At 39.4% G+C, this 20,788-nt stretch overlaps 1 protein-coding gene across 1 annotated transcript in view; it reads right to left on the bottom strand.

The window, feature by feature from the left end:
• dpp6a (dipeptidyl-peptidase 6a) overlaps positions 1–20,788 on the bottom strand; it is a 189,050-nt gene that overhangs the window by 66,101 nt on the left and 102,161 nt on the right. The window contains exon 3 of the mRNA XM_064332581.1: positions 5,997–6,096. Coding sequence (XP_064188651.1) covers positions 5,997–6,096 — 100 coding nt within the window. The remainder of the gene's footprint in view (positions 1–5,996; positions 6,097–20,788) is intronic.

The raw sequence follows: 20,788 nt of genomic DNA, 5'->3' as shown, positions 1-20,788 counted from the left end.
GCGGGCACCTGCCAAGGAATGGCAGAAGCTAGTGGAGACAGCCAAACACTGTAGTCAAACTGCAATGGTGAAGAGGATATCTGGGATTTTGTCGAGGTGGAAGACTATACTTTCTAACCTTCAAACAGAAATATTTTGTCATGCTCCTGGGGAGGGTGGTAAGTGTGCAGGTATGAGATTCCATTTATTCCTGTATTTAAAAATACTGGAATATATTTTACATTTCTTCACAATTTTGGAATGCCCAATCTTGCTCACACTGCAACAATTCATTAGCAATTGGGAAGAGTACAGATAAGTACATGGTCTTCTTCGAAGTAAGAGATGTCAGCTGTGGCTTCCCATGACACCATAGCTTGCAAGGCGGCCTCGCACAGACATAAATTAGAGGAAGATACTTCATGTACTTCTCTCTGCCAACTGAAACCGTCCCATCCCTGGATGAAACCAGAGCCAAATGTGAGTCATGCTGTGGGGCTGGGTGCTACAGTGTTTTTAATTTTTTGACCATTTTTACACTAAAATGACCAAGAGGGTGTACCAAAATCAATTCTTAAATTTCGCCTCTTCAATTTAATCAGTCTCTTGAGTTTCACGTAGACATACTTTGAATCTCAGTTGGTAGTCCATTTCGTTAATATTAACACATGCTTTAATTTGCCTTGAAATTAAGGGCACAGCATGCAGTGGTTATCTGAACTAAAGGCTTATGGATTGCTTTGAATGAACCTTTTCTTTATTGAGAGAGAGTGTGTCCATTAATGGCAGGCTTGGCCCCTTTCTCTTCCTGCTCCACAGGCTAACTTAGTTGTGTGTGCATATCACACTGTTGCCAGTAGGGCTCGGCTCTTAAGATGGTCCCCGATTATTTATAACTCGTCTCTAATCTTCATGAGGCTCAAATCTACTTATTATTACACTTAATTTGCCTCAAGCTCGTGTCTCAAGGCTACATCTTTAATTATGTCCACCACCTCCAGTGTTCCCCTAAGCAGCTGAAGACACAGTGGAGTTTCCCATCCACTCTCTGCATTTAGCCGTTAAAGAACTGTCCTAATCAATGGCTGGAGAACATGCTAACTGGCTTTCTTCTGCAACATCATGGACTGAGCCTTGTACTAATACCTATGTCCTGATATGGGAGAAGGAGGTGCACTCAATCAAACTGGGTTTGTGTCCTTAAATAATACTTATTTAATACTGAAGTATTGAGTAATACTTCTAAAGGGATATTTGATATTGTTTTTCAGTTCTTCTGCTGTCGCAGAAATTATCAAACATATAAAACTTGTTTAGACTGTGAATACCAGTGGCCTCATATGGGGAAAGGGGGCTTATTCAAAGTTCAGCCACTGCATTGGACCTTTGTCCTTAAATATGAGTGATTGAATTTAAGGAGATCCATATTCATATTTGTACAATGTGTATGTCTTATCAATCTTGTTTTAACTGTATTACATAGTTGCTTTCTAGGCCAGGCCTCCCTTGCACTAGAGATTTTCAGTCTCAAAGGACTTCCTAGTTAAATAAATAGATTAAAGGTTTAAAGGTTTAACTGCAGACAATCAAAAAAACTTTTCTTTCTTTTATTTTTTTAAATGAGCCACAGTTTTTTAATCTGGCATTGAAGATTAAGGAGAAAGCGATGGTAGACTGAAAGCCTATACTTGTGAGTGTGTTATGTTTGGTTTAATGATAGATTGCGTTATCCTCGCAATTTTTTAATTCCATCTTAAACCCAAGTGGCCTTTCATAACACACAGCGCTGTGCTTGTCGCTGCAGATGCAAATGCATTTTGCGACCAGTTGTGGAAAATTTAAGGAAAATTCAATCAGGCTGTTTATTATGACCGTTAATACACAAAAGCTTCCCGTCCCTCGGCTGGTTATGCATTTCTTTACAGCTTTCCTCGAGGCAGGTGTGTGCAGCAGTTTCAGTGATAACATTAAGTCTGGCGGAAACCTCCTTTCTTGCGGCGCTGTTTATGTAGTGGGACTGGCACAAACTCGCTTTGCCGAGTCATAGATGAGCATTTTCACACTGAGCTCCGGGGAGCTGCTAGCGGCCGGGCGCCAGGACAGTCCGTGTGAATATGCTAATGCAGAGCATCTGCGGGAGCTGCCAGACTGCGTTGCCATTTGCCGACACACTTCCTGAATAATTTTCTTCTTTAAACTAGGATTAATGAAATAAGTGATGACAATTGTGAGGCTGGGCTCTGTCTTCACAGTAGCATGGCATGAGAAAAGTATTTCAAAAAGTAGTTCAGCGGGACCAGAAATCAAATTTTAAAAGAAGTTTATCTGTAAATTATGATGCTAGAAATTCGACAGATCTCTGGATTAAAGTCCCTCAGAGAGCTATTATGGAAAATCCACATCTTTCAAAAACAGTGCAGTCTGTAGGCCTACCTGCAAAATATGATGCAAATTATTGCCAGAGTAATGCTATCCTGTAAATTGATTCAAAGATCTTCACTATCCAAGACCACTGGGGGGAGCTGATCAGCGCGAAGCACCATTAAACCATATTACCATACAGAGCGCATCACTGGCTCTCCTCAAGGTTAAAAGACACTTATTTCTGCTGATTTTTTCATCTGTTTGCTTTATGGAATTCACTAAGTCTCTTGTGTATGGGATGCTTGTTTTTAAGTGTGAATATCTGAGTCAACATGGACTCAGGACAAACAAGCAATAACATTAATATGGAGACCGTCACCTGCTGCCATTATATTTCATTAGGTGTGTTTATTGTTCCGTTGTGTGTGATTTAAGAATCTTAATTCGTCACTTTGTTATTGATGCTCTAAAAAGCAGAACATTACTGACTGAATAGCCTGCACTGAGGGCAGCTGTTTTGCTGGCTGACTTGATTTAAACAGGAAAACCATTCAGACATCTACAAACAGTGTATCATAAGAATGGAAAAATGCATCTATACGACTGCCAGGAAGACTTATACATCCTACAGATGTACAGCTACAAATGTATCATAACACCGCAGGCCACTGCAGGCTATACTAGAGTACTTAGCTAGTACTCATTTGTACTTAGCTGGACAACAGTTGTTCATTGTCTCATTCCCATTGGATCAGCTTGTACCCCAAGGACAGCTTCCCAGGCAAGCATTTGTCCCCGATGTAGACCCTCAGCCCTTAATTTGCATGCATTACAATGAGAATGGCAGAGTTTTCTCAGACTGCCATTGTCCAGGCCATCGGTTAGAGTTTAAGAGACACTATTAATACACAGAGGTGCATTAATTGTCATGTGGAAATATGGGTTCTGGAGAGGAAGGGCAGACGGAGCAGTTCAAAAGAGGGAGTTGTCATGGAAACAGCATCAGTGCCAGCTGGGGGCATGGCTGTAATGTCATTGGCCTAGGTTCTTGCATTGGAAAGAGAGTGTGAATACACAAGGGCTTCCAGGTGCATGCTCAAGTTCCAGGGGATGTGTCCATTGCTCTGGATTCCAATGTGTGATCTGGCTATTGGTGGATCATGTTCTCATGTAAGCATGTGCACTGGTCAGTGAACTGGTCAGTGGTATGGTAGATAAATGACGTTTATAGTCGCACTTATGGAGAACCAGAGTGGGTGGTTTCAGGCCGTAATCAAGGCTAAATAGTCTAATTCAAATGTTGCATTCCAGAAAACAGATATTATTATATAATATTTATTAAAATATTTGCATAATTATTGCATTGCCATAAAGTATTAAGTATACCTTTAGGTACTTCCTGTCAGATGATTCCACAAGAGGATGCAAGAAGGGCTCAAAGTCAAAGGAAGGTAACGTTCCAAGACTGATTGGTTAAAATTCACCATCAGTAAACCTTCTGGAAACATCACCATTTGGAACATTACCTGAAGTAAACAAAAACATTAAAATGCTCATGCATTTCCACCGTAGCTATGCAACGGTTGTCCACCAAATTAAAGGAATCTGATCAACTGGTTGCAGCGCTTGCTTTCTTTACATCATCATCCATTGCAGCAGAATATTAATCAGCTGTGGAATTGTTTTAAATCAAAACCCAATTGGCCATACACCAGTGCAGAAAGGGGTAATTAAGAAGTAACAGATACATTTTTGAAAAATGGAACACATTAGAATTTCACATCTAATAATGTGCATGAATTACATATTAAAATGCTATTTCAACTATTTGAATTTTTTTTCCTATTCAATGATTATTTGAATTTCAAATGTAAATCTGGCAATCCTAGAGTGGTTTTCCCTCTCCTACTCCAGGGAGTTTTCAGAAGCACTAGTTTCTTATGGGAGTAGAACAGAAGAGATTAAACAGCCAGTTAACAGGGGATGATAAGCTTCTTAAATTATGCGTGCAGTTCCAGGAATATAACACAGATTTTCCCATTTTTGATCTCCCTTTTGAAATACCATCAGAACTGCCAGTATTACCCTAAAATACTGATGCAGCATCAAGAAAAAGTACAATTAAGATGCATTATACTAAAGCACTGCTAGAGTGGAGAATAGACTGACTGCTCGAATGAACAAACAGCTCATTATCGCTTCATTATTGGCAGTTCTCTCTGAGGGACAAAGCAATCAATGATCCTAGACTAAATTTGATAATAGAGATACCACTTCAATCATGCCATGGAGGACGCTAATTGAAAGTGTTGGGTGCTGCCTGCAGACCACAACATCCGTCTGGCTGACCCAAGCTGACAGGGGAACAACAATCAAAGTGGCTGGAGGACATATCCTTTCGAGTGTCAGTTTTCAGTTTTAAAAGACCATGCAGCAACACCTCACAGCTCCTCAGCAGCAACTTTTGGCAGCCAATACACAGAAAATGAATACATAGGTGCATGGCTGTATGCTTTATTTTATGCACCGGTTAGTAATGGGTGTGGCTGAAGTAGCCAAACCCACTAATTAGAAGGGGTGTGCACATTTGGCCATGTAGTGTATTTCAAAGGTCATTGTATATATTACAATGTTACTTTAGTGCTATGTTGCATATCTTTTTCATACAATGACTGATTTAAGTCTGTTACTCATAGACCTCACCAAATGCTTAGTATCTTTTCTGGTGATGCTCTACCAGGCCTGTACTGCAGCCATCTTCAGCTCCTGCTTGTTTCAGAGTCTATTTGCCTTAAGTTTTCTCTTCAAGCATATGAAATGCATGTTCAATTCGATTTGAATCAGGTGAATGATTTGGCCAGATCTAGATTTTTCCAGTTTTTGGCTTTGAAAAGCTCCTTTGTTGCCTTAGCAGTATGTTTGCGATCATTGCCTTGCCGTAGGATGAAGCGCTGTCTAATGACTTTGAAGGCATTTGATTAAAATTGAACAGATGTTTCTGTTCTGCCAGTGACCTCTAAGGCAATCAAAAGCCTAGTATCAAGACAATATACTGAAAGCTGTCTTATACAGTACCTGCACTTAGGAAGAAATTGAGCACACCTAACTAAGCTCAAATCTCTTTGTTCACTGTAATAAAAACAGTCCCACAAAAGCAAATAACAGGTCTGGATCCAGCCTCTCTTTCAAAGGCTTCTCTTTTTTTCCCCACATCAGACACAGAAGCATTAAATTAAACAAGAGGGAAAAAAGAATTATTTTCCACCAGCGCCTGCTCAAGTAGTGCCATTGTGTAGACAGAAGAGGGTGAAGAACCACACGCTCCTCCTTTACCAGCAGAGCTCTCCATATAGAAGCACAAAGAACCCAGCAATGAGCCCAGCTGTCAGCCATTTTAAAGTCTGTCAATCAGCTTTTCTCCATGGGCTTGTCAAAACGAGCCCTTCGTACTTGTCTCCATGGAGATTCTTGTCATGACCTGAGTGGGTGAGCTAAGATGAGAGCACAGTGCCACCTTCCAGGCTCTTTGCTCACAAAGTTTCAATCAATGTTACTGGGTTATAATGGGTTTGATTACACTATTCTTTTGCTGCACACTCATATCGATACGTCTCTCAAAATAAGACTAAACCAGATTCCACTGCAGGCTATACTCACCGCTGATCCACTTGGCATTCGGGTCATGGATTTGGAACTCTTTTGCAAGGGCTTCAGTGGACACCTTGGCCTTGAGGCCAAGCGAGTCATCCTCAACTGGAAAGAAAAGAGAGAATTCACAGCGTCAGTACCTCTACAAAGAAAACAGCTTGTGCAGTTCCAATGCTGTATAACCGAGACTGTTGTCACCTGGCACCACATCAGTGAGCACTTCTAGAATTAACTTTCCATTTGTTATCTGCCTGTCTCTTCCATCTCTCTTTCACATTCTTTGTCTTTGTCTCTGATTCACCATTGTTGCTGTGTCTTGATCTCTAATTTGTGCTGCTTTGCAAAGCTCGGTGTTCTTTGTTTACGCCTCAAGCAGAGAACACCAGTTTCTTTGTACACTTACACTGCTCTGAGTACCAACGGGTCAGCCATCGGTTTTCTTAACTGGCCCACTGCGTGACAGTGTTCTACAATTTACAGAGCAGAGGGTTTGAAGCAAGGAACTAGCTTTAAGGGTTTGGGCCCAGTTGACCACTCCTTTTGATTGAGAAAATTATACTCTCTTTTCACAAAAAAATAAAATAAAATAAACATAACCACATAACCTTCCCGCAATGATTCAAACACATTGTACTTCTAGAAATGCTTCTAAATTTAAACCAGGTGTTTCTTGAAACATAATTTACTTATTTTAGCAAATTTTTGTGCAATATTTTAAACAAATGCTCACACAGTCTTATTCATTTAACAATAAAGCAAAGAAGCAAGGATCTGGCTGAAGCGCAAACAGCAATTGACTCCACAAAAAAAAAAAAAAAAATCACTTAATGATTTGGAGAACCTTTTGCAAATTACAAAGTGGAGAACTAATCTCAAGAAACACTACCATGATACTGCTGTAAAGTTGGATTAAAAAATCTCCTTTGTTTTTTTAGGTTTTCCCATGTTTTCCCCCAAACAGGGCCAAAAGACTACGGGATGCTCTTGCTCACACTAAATTTATATTACCCAGACCCACCAATTTTCTCTGCATATTCCACCAGGGAATTATCAATGCTTTAGCCATCCCTGTTATAATACTCAAATAAAGAGTGAAGTTTTTAATTACCCCATACAGAAGAAAAGATCAAAGTATGTGGACATATGCCCTGTCAAGCTACAGAACATATGTTGTTTATTTATTGAAAATTCCATGTGGTCTAGATGACACCTTAAACATATCCAGAGAAATAACAACATATGATGCAACAAGGACCCTAAATATTCTGTTGCCAATTGTTTTAAAGCTTTCATCAATTATGTGTGCACTTTAAATTTCTTTGAAGCGGTTGATATAAAAGCTGAAAACAAGAGCAGGCAGCACCATCGTGGAACTAAACTGATACAGAAGCGAGACTTATTTTCTAAAGGAATTAATGATGACATACCTCTTATGCCTTTAATTTGATCCAATCTGGTGTTTAACTCCTGTCTCTCATTCCTATCTTCCAAAGATCCTTTTCCAAAGGCTACAGTAGTATGGTTATACACTGCTAACGAGTCACTCCTCCAGTCCTACCACTTCTTTGTGAATAACATAACATTTTGGGTTCGCATTCACTCGCACTGAGATTTCTCCTATTCCAATTCTAACTCTTTAACAACTTAAAAACCGAGTGACTAATGCTGTTAGCTCATACAGAACTGTGATTTAGTTTGATATGTACGGATTGAATCGTGTGTATTAATAGAATGATCGGTTCACTATTGCAAAAACTTGTGTGAGGAAGCTAACTGAGGGAATAAATGGACTATCTCTGCACTCATCTGCTGACTAGTTGGCACATGCACTGGAGATGGCTGGAGTGTCAAAAGACATTTGTCTGGCCTGTGAAATATTAAGATTTCTTTCAAAATGTGTTTTTGCAACCTTTGTGGATTTTTGGTGAGTGGAGAATTCCTCATTGGAAACAAGGTTTATTCAAAAATGAACTTCCACTTCGAACAAGAGAATGTTCACTTTCCATTTTTATGTAATTCATAAGCATGAGAAAGAATGCTCAATATCCAATTTATTCCATGCAATTAGATCACCACCCGTTAAAGGGGTAGGGGCTGTTTAAGAGGGCTGCAGAAGCCCTCTCTAATACTATAAATAATCATCCCTACCTTTTTATGCACAGAACCACAAGATGGTCATTCCACATGCTGAACTTTCTATAACTACAAGGCCACTAAACCAGAGAAATGACCTTCTATACATACTAATTACTCCATAACCACAAGACCACTTACCAACAGGGTGACCATCATCTGACTACTCTAACCACAAATGCACACAATTCTAAATAGTGTAATCACAGGTCTAGGTAACAACTTCACATAAAAAAAGGCTTCATTTAATATGTTAATGGATTTATATTGAAAATATATAATTTAGGCATTGCTAAACAGTTAAGTAGTGTAGAACTTGTAATATTTTGCTTTGATAAGGAAAGATAGTTGTGACAGTATATTTTTTTGAAAATTGTGCAAAAAAAATTTGTATAGACTTCCCCTTAGTGCTTTTTGGTCATCTAAGAAACCATAACCAAAGAATGTTGAATGCCATGTGTTAAACACTTGGTAAAATTATTCATTTTAGGTGCCAATATATCATGTCCTTAAGATTTTAAAGATTTAAACTGTTTGTTAAACATCATAGCAAAACAGAAAACTACACTGCATGGGTAAATAGTACATTATCTGTGTATCAGGAAAGACTGGATAAAATGAGCCCGGCAGAAGGCTGGGAATAAAATGTTATGATATTCAGAAAATACACTATATATAAAATAAATAGAACTGAAATCTACAAACTGTAATAAAAATGAAGATGTAAATCTCTGACAAGGGGGGTCAAGGTGGATAAGAAAAAAGAGAAAAACATACTTTTACAATGTTTTGAGATCTGTGCTGTTTAATACAGTTAATACATCTTTATCAAAGGTGTAAACAATATCTAAGGGCACTGTGCACATAGAACTTCAGTAAAACTGCATTGTATTTCCCCCATTAATTTTGTCTGTCACCTGTGGTCATTTGCTGCACAGCTTCGCCTGATACAAACACTGAAGCGCACATACACCAGCTGAGGCTGAGAAATAACTGACCAAAGTACTGTACTGTAAAAACATTCAGAACCAAAATTTCAACAATAGGAGGCAACACCACCAAGATCGTTGCTCATTTAGAAAGGAAGTTCAGCAAAGTGCACACAGAAAGCATTATGTTGTGTGGTTCAAGTTCTTTGATGACCTCAAGCATGAAAAAATGCATAGGTCCTATCCAAACACTGCTGTCAGTATAGTTCGCTAGAAGCATTCCATATGAAACAAGGAAAACAATGGCAGGAAATGTAATTATTCTCAACATGCTAGAATTGGTGCTATGAAATCTATTTTAAAGAAACTACTCTAACGTGCAAAAACAAATACTTTTTTTCAAAACTAGAAAGCACATTTTGCTTGTTTTCACACAAATTTCAGTGTCATTTAATCATTTTCCAAAATATTTCTCACTATTCTCATTATTAGCTTGTCAGAATCTGCTGTCTCCTGTGTTCCGTTTAGTTTTGTTATTTTTTTTATTTTATGTCTAGTGTGTATTATTTTATTTCAGTTTACTTTTTCGCTGGGTTGTGTTCTGTGTCGTGTGTTGGGTGTGCGTTTGTTATTGTTTTGCCCTTAGGTTCTGGTTCCTGTCACGCCACGCCCCCCTGTTCCCGGTTCGCATCTGCAATCAAGCCTCCACTACCTTCTCATCTCCATATTCACATAAATAATGAGCTTGTAATAGTTCTGTGCTGCACCTTAATTTCTTGCCAGATCGTGCTCTTTTTTGCACAGTGCCGTCAAGCCTTATCTCTGCATACTTTGTCTGTCATTCCTGGTCATTTTGAACTTGCTTGTTAAATTTGAGCGCACTACAGTTTCTAGAATCACTGACCAAAGTACTTCTGTTATTCAGCAATTCCTATATTGAACATTCAGCTGTTTCCATGAATGAGTCTCGCATGCCTGATCTGTGCTTGACTGTTGTGTTGGATTCAAGATTTTTGACCTGCGCCTGATTCTGACTACAACTGTTGCTTATCCTAGACCCATGTGTCGGAAATAAATCCACGTTTTTCACTGGACATTGGTCTGCTTTTAGAATCCTCCCCCAGAAGCACATTCTGTTTCACAAATTTCAGGTCATTTAATCATTTCCAAAATATTTCTCCTTTCTCTATTGGATAAACTCACATAAGTAAACCTCTTCTTTCCAAAATGATCGGTTCACACAAGCCACAATTGGTCCACACAATCTCACTTTCCTTGATGCACTCCGCAATATCCTCACACCACCTGGTCAAAGGGAGCAAGGCGGGTCAGAGCAGACCATGTACATTTCTACAAAGAAAGTTTCTACCGGGCTGCTCTGGTCAGCAACTAGTTTGATGAAAACCAGCATTTTTTGTGTTTGTATCTCCCTTCTCAATCGCCTTCCCTTAACCCAATAGATGAGTTTCTTTCGGCATGGCAATGGAAGATATACTGTATGACCACAACCCCCACAACTGTATTCCAAGCAATGGAGGAGGCATGTGGGGATATACTGGTGGAGTAATGCCAGGGGTGGCTCTGTCATGCCAAAAGATATTTTGCTCGCTGCTTGGCCAGTGAAAACATCTTTTGTGACATAATTTAAATTCTCTGGCCTGATCAAGTGCATTGACAAGACCCTGAATGTTATTTTAATAATAGTGTCTTTCAGTTATCACACCAGTGTATAATTGCCGTTCAGTGTGTCTATTCATGTATTGGCTTATGTGTATGAATTGGCTGCAAAATGTCATTTTGAGGACAATGGGGCTCATTCACCAATATCTTCCTAAGTTTTTTCTTAAATTTGTTCTTGAGAAAGGTCCTAAGAAAAGTACGTCAGATTCATGACGTGTTCTTAAACCGCAGAATTGTTCGCACCCCTGTTCTTAAAATGATGAATCCCATTGTCCTCGTAAACTGAAAGCACGTGCCAGTTGTTCCTAATTACCATAGGTAAACGCCCTGCCAATCCCCATAAAAAGGCGTGAGACTGCAGAAATTGAAAAGAAAAGTTGAGAGAGAAGTCAAGAATGCCCAAACGAAAGACGGTGGAGCACCGGACTCCAAACGTAAGAAAAACTTCAGTAGCTCTGAAGTGGAGGTACTGCTGCAGGAAATGAACAGCAAACAACCTGTCATATTTAGTAGCGTCAGTAGTGGATATAAAATAACACACAAAAAAGATGCATGAGATGCTATTACTTGTTCAGTGAACGCTGTATATGGAGAAGGGTGCACAACTGATTAAGCAAAAAAAAAAAAAAAATGGTTTGATGTCAAACCTGAGGCAAAAAAAAAAAAATGCTGGTGGGAGTGGGCGCAAGGAATTACGTGTTATGCATTCAAACGACAAATCGCTTCTCGTCACATTAATACCGCTAATTAAATCAACCGGCAGCAAACTGCATCAGAGAAATTAGCTGTTTCAACCCATCACTACACAAAACACTGCACAAAAAATTTATTGCCAGTCATTTCGGTGTCACCCCCTCTGATGGTGTCACCCGGTGCGGTCCGCACCCCCCTAGTGACGCCTCTGAATGAGTGTTCTCTTAACATGGCCATGTGTTTAAAAAGTGTTACCTAAGTGCTTAGTTTGTATTCAAAATTTAAACATTTGCTTTTTCAGTATAGACAAAACATTGCATAATTGAAACCCCCAAAAATAAAAGGTCACTACAATGGTTTGATTTTTATCATTTATTTACAGATGAACTCCCGCTGAGGCAACTACCCTGGTGGAACCTGGCACTTTAATGCTAATACACCTTAAAATAATGAAAATAATTATTTAAAAAGATTATAAATGATAAAAAATATTATTGTAATTAAAATCCTATTATATTATACAACTGTAGAATTGAAGAAAATGCAATTCCCAATTATTTTGCACAAACATCACAGCACTCAAATGTGTGTAAGTGTGCTCTTGAGTGTGCGTAGATTCTGTTCTTACCTAAGAACAAATCCCAAATAAGAAAACATTGGTGAATGTCAGAATCTTCGTGAGAACTGCGTAAGTGGGTTTTAAGAAGAAAATTCTTCTTAAGAACGGTTGGTGAATGAGGCCCATTGTTTTGAAAATATATATTTGAATATTTTTCTAAAACACTTGATTGTTTTGTGTTTAAACAATAGAGAAAAACTAAGCAATAAGTTTTTGCCCACGAAGAGTCAACGTGGCCAGGCGGTAATTTAAGCTTAACATTCTGAATGGCAGTTTTTTATGTGAACACAAGGGATTTTATTTGTTAAGAATGTAGCAAAAGGTGTCTAGTGTTTTCCAAAAAGTGTGGTTTAGAATTGCAATCTGAGTGAAAAGCTGGAAATGTACATGCATTTTTTCAGAACCAGTTGGGTTTGGTACATGAGTTTCAGGTTTTTGCCATTGTATCTCATGTACCAGTGTTACAGTAGCATGTAAACTATTAGCTTGCAAATAAAAAGCCTTGGTAATAGCCACACATGGGTAGAGGACCCTATGTACTCCCTGGTAAAAGAAATATATAATCAAACTCAGACATACACAATATGACCAAAAGTATCTGGACAGCCCTTGGTCTGGGGTTGTTTTTTATGGTTTAGGCGTGGGCCCTTAGTTCCAGTGATGGCAAATATGAATGCTACAGTATATAAACGCTTTCTAGACAATTTTGTGCTTCCCCAACAGTTTGAGGAAGGCCCTTTCCTGTTTCAGCATGCCAATGCCCATGGGCACACATTGAGGTCCATATAGAAATGGTTTTGTAGAGAACAGTGTGGAAGAACTTGACTGGCCTGCACAGAGCCCTGACCACAGCCCCATCCAACACCTTTGATATCAATTTGAAAGCCAAATGCAAGCCAGGCCTAATTGCTCAATCAGTGTCCATCCTCATTAATGCTCTTCTGGCGGAATGGAAGCAAATCCCTGCAGCAATGGTCCAACATCTAGTATAAAGCCTTCACAGAAGATTGGAAGTTATTATAGCAGCAAAGAGTGGACCAACTCCATATTAATGCTCATAATTTTGGATATGACACTGGATGTCAGGTGTCCACATACTTTTGACCATGTAGTGTATTATCAAACAATAAAATGCTCAATATTATGATATGTATCATGTATTGCCTGAAAAAAATTTTTTGTGAGATTTTTTTTTTTTGCCATACTGTCCACACCACATAAGAGGGAAGATGAGGAGAAGGAAGCAGCTCTGTGGGGAATAGCTTGTGATTCCTTTGTTCTTTTTCATCTCCCTGATGGAGTTGGCCCTGCTCTTTTCCTGGTCTTCAAAAATGGTGGCAAAAAAAAGAACCCCACCGGTTCTTATAATTAGTCAGGGAGCCAGAGCAAGCACAGCCTCTGACAACTCAGCTGTTCCCACTTCGCTAACTGCCACAATTTCACTCTGGCTGCATGCCTGTCTATACGCACTCGCACCACATGGCTGTAACCCTTGCCCGCTAGACTAATGACCCATTTATATGGAGTTAAATAGTTGCCACAATGTTCCATAGTCGTAAATTGAGATTTGCATATGTATTTGAAGAAACGTAAATGTAAAATCTGGATTGTATATGTTATTATCTGATTTGCACATATGTCGTAAAGGCTTGGGCAAATTTCTGAGAATACAATTAATTTTTTCAAATGCAGATTTCCATTTTCACCTTCTGTTGTAACTCTGTGTTCATATTCATCTCGCTTTACAAATTTGTCCATTGTTTTTTTACAGACAGACCTTCATTGCACTTGTCAATAATCATAAATGTATGTAACTGCATGAAGCAAAAAGCAGGTATCTACAGTAAGGTAGATGTTTTTTTCTCCTTCTGTTAGCTCTTTCAGTTTACAGAATGCTATCGAAAAATGAGAGGGTTGGGTTCCAGGGAGGTCATGGATGGGGGCTTCAGATTTGGACATTTTGGACACTAGATGGTCTTGCAAAAACATCTACATGTAGTGTCCTTTTGAGAATACCTCAGGCATTCTGAATGGTGTTTAATAGGGGAGACCAGGGATGATTTGCATGGGGCTTGGTTGGCACATGGCTATTTTCTGTTCCTTTGAAGGTTACACACAAAAATGTAACATTACATTTTTTTTGTTTTATTGAATTGCACTCATCAATGTTTAAACATCAGTGAAGTCACTCACTTTATAGAGACGGAAGCAATTCAGTTTTGAAATGCATTTCAAATGCTCTTCACACTAAAACATATCATAAAATTGTGTTAGATACAGGTATTGGAAATCTATTACTTCCAGTTAACAGAAATAAGAATCAGAAATACATTTTGATATACATTAAGATTTGAAAATCTCTGATGAGCAACGTTAGCTGGGAAACACATCACAGAAGTGGGATCCAATGTGAGTGGGGCTGGTTGGCACCCTCATTTTGGATTTATGTCAACCAACCCAGGTTTTGGCGTGTAGTTAATCATGTGATAACACATGCATTATGCAAATATTAAACATGAGTAAACATAATTATATATAAATCCATGCTCCTGTGTGTGTGTGAAGGGGGCTCCCCACACAAAATTGTGGTTTTTGTCCCAGTGCACATAAAAAAAAATAAAAAAACACACACATGCATGCAGGCACACACGCTCCATAGGCCTGATCCACACACACACACACACACACACATACACACACACACCCATAGGTCTGATCCACACACACACACACACACACATTTCTACTGATTAGCTGGTTAAAAATACTGTTTGGTTTCAGTTCTATTTTATATCGTATGTATTATACACTTTATAATTTATATTTTTATTATATTTATCCCACAATTTAATATTTGCGTTTTATGGTTCTCATTTGGATTAAACGTTGAAAAGTGTTGCTTCATTCTGTGTAACTATACCATTTTAACATTGTGCCAGCCCACTCCATAACGTGTGCCAACCAACCACGTGTTGGCGCTGGTTGGCACAAGTGCACAGTGTGACTTTAATCAGTAGTCACCTAATATTAGGAAACCTTGACAAAAAGGAAGGTGACCAACACCAATAACCAATGCCCAGGACTTACATAGCATTCACTTGGGAGACATGCACAACATCAGACAAGATATGGTCTCCCAGGACATTTCACAGGAAGCACACTTCATTCCGTAATCCAATCAATGTTCAGCTGGTGGAAATGCGCACATGCCGCAGTTGTTTGCCAAGCCTGCAGACTGGCGTAGATGCGTAGGCCGCCTCAGAGGGAATGAAGCGTATGGGCCTCGGCGTTCTGATTTTATTTCACGGCTCGTCATGTGACCCGCCTGGCAGACGTCTCTGCTTCATCTTCATAAGGAAACAACAGTGATGGGATTTACAAGGGAGTGAAAAACACAGATGGGGAAGTAAGATGATACGTCCTCCATCTCCTTCTTCATATCAAATCATGTGGCTCCTTCAACAAGGCAGACATGGTGCTATAAATTAATGTGTAGGTATTGCACCGTTCAGGTATGCAATAGACAAATCAGTTATGAATTAAGTGCAAATTGACTTCTTTCAAGCAGATAGGTCAAAGGAGAGATCAAAGTAATTGGAAGGAAGTTGATTAAAAACTTTAGCTCCTCTGAAATGAAGACTGAACTGAGACATTGCTGTTCGAGTGATCTGAACTGAAGCTGTCTCTTACATCTTGTGTTACAATTATGATTTTCCTCATTTCTTCTGAAGAAGCTATTAAACATAGGGGGAGATGATTATGAACTGCTTTTAAGACAAACTGCTGTGTGGAGAATGTTTACTTGATAAATGTTTGGTATGACTAATTTCTTAAAGAGAGGTGAATGAACAGTGTAGCCTGCATGTGATATGATTTGAATGTTTTTGAAGGAAATGGATAATGTGCAGTTTAATTTGATGGGTACTGGCCCAAATTATATTGTAGTAATTCATGTCATGGAAAACTATAAGTAATATAAATTTGGTTGTTTTGTAAGATTTTAATGAATTTTGGTTAAAATGCCAATATTTTGGGCAATTTAGGATGAAATCTCTAATATTAGGAGTCCAGCACAGTTTGACATTCATTAAGATGTCTAATAATCTTGAAGAAGAGGTCAAGGAAACCGAAACATTGTAAATATTTCCCAATTTTCTTAGTGTTAAATACAAATAAATTGTTTTTTTCACATCCAGACAATTTGTCAATATTAAACCTTTTAGAAAACTTGTGTAGTTCATTATTTACAATTGTGATAATATACTGGAAATACACTGTGAGAAAATAATACACATGTGTCATCTGCAGACAAACGTTTTCACAGGCCATCAGAAATCTTGCATAAATCATGAAATATATAAGCAATAAAAGTTTGCACAACCTGAAGAGTCACCACGCATGGATGCCAATGAGAAAACCCCAAACTGGGAGCCCAGAGGGCACTGCTAAAACTTGTATTATGTACAATGAGGACAGGCTAAACTGTGGTAGTCCTGGGAGCCACTGAGGCTGGTCAAACTGGCTGCAGTGAACAAGCTGATTGGTTAGACTGTGGTGTCAATACACCATACATTGGCATTGTGAGGAAATCTGCACCAAGTTATCACTTTATTATCAATACTGAAAGGATTCTGGACAGACTGCTTCTGGACAGACAATAAATACTACACCCTATCCAAAGCAATTAAACATTGAATCAGCTCTAATATTCAAATGCATTAATTTAAAAATAAAAATAAAAATACATGCAATGTGATTACATTGGAAAATGGAAAATGAGTCACCGTCAATACCCTTGTGAGTTAATGAGAGACATGTTTCAGTACAAATGTAAAGCTGTTCATTATTTCTCTGATACATTACTGTGTTAATTGAGCCATTGAAGAATCGGTATATCTAGCTCACTCTCTATCTTGAATGGAAATATCTATTTTCCATGTGTGTGTTCGTATGTGCGTGTATGTCTCTGTACTTGTGTGTGTGTGTGTGTGATCTACACTGCCAAGCAGATCCAGTAGACATATCAGAAGCAGAACCCTGACCTCTACATTGCTTTCATCGATTTGGATAAGGCTTTTGATACCATCAACTGGGACATCCTTTGGCTAGCATCCTCAACCCACCAAGCTTGCTGTGCCCACCAAGTTTCTTAGCACCCTTAAACAATTCCATGAAGGAATGCAAGCCAGAGTGTTGATCGGTGCCCTCCAGTCCAACCCCTTCAACGCGGAGGTTGGGGTGCAGCAGGGGTGTGTCTCCTTGCGGCAGTCACCCAAGTTTCCCACAGCTCCCTCAGCCACACTGATGACATTCAACTGTATTTTAGATTGGATGGTAGCCTGTTTGATATCAGATGGCTCCAAGCCAAAACAAAGACTAAGATTCGACAGACCTTTGAGCTCCAGTATGCTGATGACAGTGCTTTCTTCGCCCGCACCCCTGAAACCATGCAGACGCCCATAATACGGCCATCACAGCTTCCCAGTCTGTTGGCCTACAAGTAAATATCCAAAAACCTGGACCCCATATAGACACCATATTCGGCTCCTTGAGGCCTTCCATATCCGCTGCCTCCAGAGCATCCTGGGGTTGTCATGGGAGGACCATGTCCCCCACTGTGACATCCTCCACACTGCCAACTGCCTCTGCATCAAGGCCCAATTTGCTAAGCCCCACCTCCGCTGGCTTGGCCATATAGTCAGGATGCCCGAGCACTATATCCTCTATGGCCAGCTCAGTAGCGCAAAGCCATCTGCTGGCGCGCAAAAGAAGCGCTACAGGGATTACAGCAAAGACCTGCTGAAGCACTGCGGAATGAAACCCGCTGAACTGGATCTAGGAAACTTTTGTCTACGGAGCCGGCCAGCAGATCTACCACATCGCCATGGACAAGAGAAGCGAGCAACACACCAAGCGACCCCAACATGCTGCTGGAAGCGATCCTCCATCCTCTCAGTTCCACTGTGCCATCTGCAGCAGAGTATGTGGCTCCCGGATCGGCCTCCACAGCCACAAGAAATGGCACCAGCACCGGCGGCACTGATCTCCCCCCAGCCAGAGCAGCTGTCATCATCGATTTTGATGAACAACCAAGAGTGTGTGTGTGTGTCTGTGTGTTGGCACATTTGTGTGTTTGTGTGTCCATGTGTGTTTTAGATTCTCCAATTTCAGAGAATATTTAAGATGCCTGGTTCAGAGTCTACCAAATACACAATGCTACATCTTCAATTTATGAAATGCTCATTGTAGTGAGGCAATAACCTCCCAACATGCCTATGAATAAATTACCCAGAACAACAGGCCAGTATTCGGGGGTTAATTAGACGGTATTTATAACAAGTATTAATTTGTGTCTGGATCTTGGTGTTCCAAAAGGCATTTCTCTGGCTCCAAATTGGGCATTCTTAATTGTGGCCTTTGAGAGAAAATATATCACATTACACAATATTATACTGTTATTAAACAGGGGGTGGGGGGGGGGGGGTTGGGTGAAGGATGGGTTGGGGGGAGGGGTTATGTCTTTGCTTTAAGGTACATGAGGTGTCTAGAATGGTGCATTTTTCTCCTGGAGAGTATAATTACCTCTGAAGACACACCAGAACACAAAGCTATCTGGGGGGGTGTCAGGGTCCAGTGTGACCACAATATACTATAAGGGTCATGGTTTCCTTTTAAATTTTCATTTTGAATGTCAACCTATGACTGAAAATCTGAATGTCTGTAGGTGATGGTAGTTGAGGTCTGGCAGTTTGGCATTTATATTTTTGGAGGCAGATCCAGTTTCAAGCGGTGGTACAGAGTGGTACAACTGATGTAATATTAGGTAGAAATTGCAATACTGGGTGGACGTAATTGCTGTCCACAACCATCACCTCCAATGTTAAAACAGTAAATTTTCATTTTGTAGAGGTATCAAATAACTGAGCCGATTTATCTTCCAACGTATTCATGTTTGGCCGTGTTAAAAAGAGAGTCTAAAACCATGAATTGTTCGCTAATAATATTATGGTGCTTTGCCCTGCTTTCAACAACATAATATCTTAATTAATAAGTCAGTTTTTAGATGAACTAGATGACCTTGTCATAAATGAGCCTGAACCCCCCCTTCCACACTTGGTATCACCCAAAAAGGGCAAGCATCCTCAATCCCTTCTGGGTACTAATGATGGCTGAAGGAAAAAAGTTTTTAGTTGGTTTTGGAGCTTAAGAGAATGGTTTTCATCTTTTGTTTTGGAGTTGGTTCCGTTTTATTTTTTAATAAATAATGAATTTATTAAAAATTAACAATGGAAATTGTCCATTAATACATGAGTTTTCTTTTGCTTGTTGCCTAGGGTTAACTTTAAGAGGGGTAACCCATTAACAGTGGACAGGACAGGATTCTACATTTTTATGTAGAAAGAAAGAGCTAAAATGCAGGGGAAAATACACTGTGTTCTATAAACGTGAATATTCCAAGGTCTTTTTTAAGATTAGAACAGGAGATGACCCACATCTGAACCACAACAAAACAATTACAACTGTTTCTTTGAGCCAATCGTCTTTCCGTGCCTGGTATATGTGGCGATCGTAATATTTACACGGCCATTTATCAGAACGTAAAGTGATTTAATGTGCTGTAAAACACAGATTTCTAAATGTCCCGCATTGCAAAGACACAGCATTCCATGGACTAGTGCAACCCCTGCATTAAGAGGGGATCACCAATAGCAGACAGAGTTGGATTCACAGCTTCCATACCCTAAACCGTGTCAAAATCCTACCTGCTAGTTTCTGTGCAATGCATTATTCCTTAAGTAACTGTTACTGAAAAACCATATCACCTTACCATAAGGGATTCAAAGGGCTTTCACTGTGAGAAAGCCCTTCACCCAGGAAAGAAAAATGTTTATGGAGAACCGGTCTCATGTACTGCAATACATATTGTAGACTAGCATCATCGTTTTTTTTTCAAGGTGGATTTTTCCACTTTATGCAAGAGGGTGCCAGAAGACCTTGACTTTAGGATTATAACCACACCCACCCAGTCAAACAACATTGTGAAGTGCATTAGAGTCGGGTTCCTATTACAGGCACTGAAACAGCTTTAGGCATCAAATGAAAGACAGTCAGTCAGTCAACCCCTCAAAAGCCATCTACTCCCACCCTTCACCACTGTCATGTGCTTCTCTCTTGCTGATCCACAAATCTCTTATAGATCCACAAATGTCATTAAGATGCGTTGCATCTTGAGCCTCAGATGCTTTTTATTCTTATTTCTTATTACCGTCTAATCCCATTCATTCTGGCTGACATGTTTCTGACCAGGCTGAATAGAAAACAAGCTTTACACTAGGTGTGGTGAATAGGAAATCAGTTGTTGTTGTTGTTCTTCTTCTTCTTCTTCTTCTTCATATTCTTCTTCTTCTCCTTTGTTGTCTTCTTCTTTGTCTTCTTCTTCTTTATATTATTATTATTACTATTATTATGAGTATTGCCAGAAAAATTGTATATTTTTCCAAATATGTCAGCTATGGCTGCTTAGTTATGTCTTTCAGAAGAGGTCTGGGTAACTAATACACTTTGAAAACTTCTTTCCAACTCGGCAACATGCAGCCTGTTCCTGTTCTGCTACACTGTCACCGAACCATCTCTGTATGGCAATTCTTGGTAGTTTCCAACACTGTATTTCTAAAAAAAAAGTCATCAGGATTATGCTGTAACACAGGACTCCCAACAGTAGCCTATTTCCAAATTTAATGTC

The sequence above is a fragment of the Anguilla rostrata genome, chromosome 4, assembly GCF_018555375.3.
Source record: "Anguilla rostrata isolate EN2019 chromosome 4, ASM1855537v3, whole genome shotgun sequence".
NCBI classification, from domain to species: domain Eukaryota; kingdom Metazoa; phylum Chordata; class Actinopteri; order Anguilliformes; family Anguillidae; genus Anguilla; species Anguilla rostrata.
This window is presented reverse-complemented; position numbering and strand designations above follow the sequence as displayed.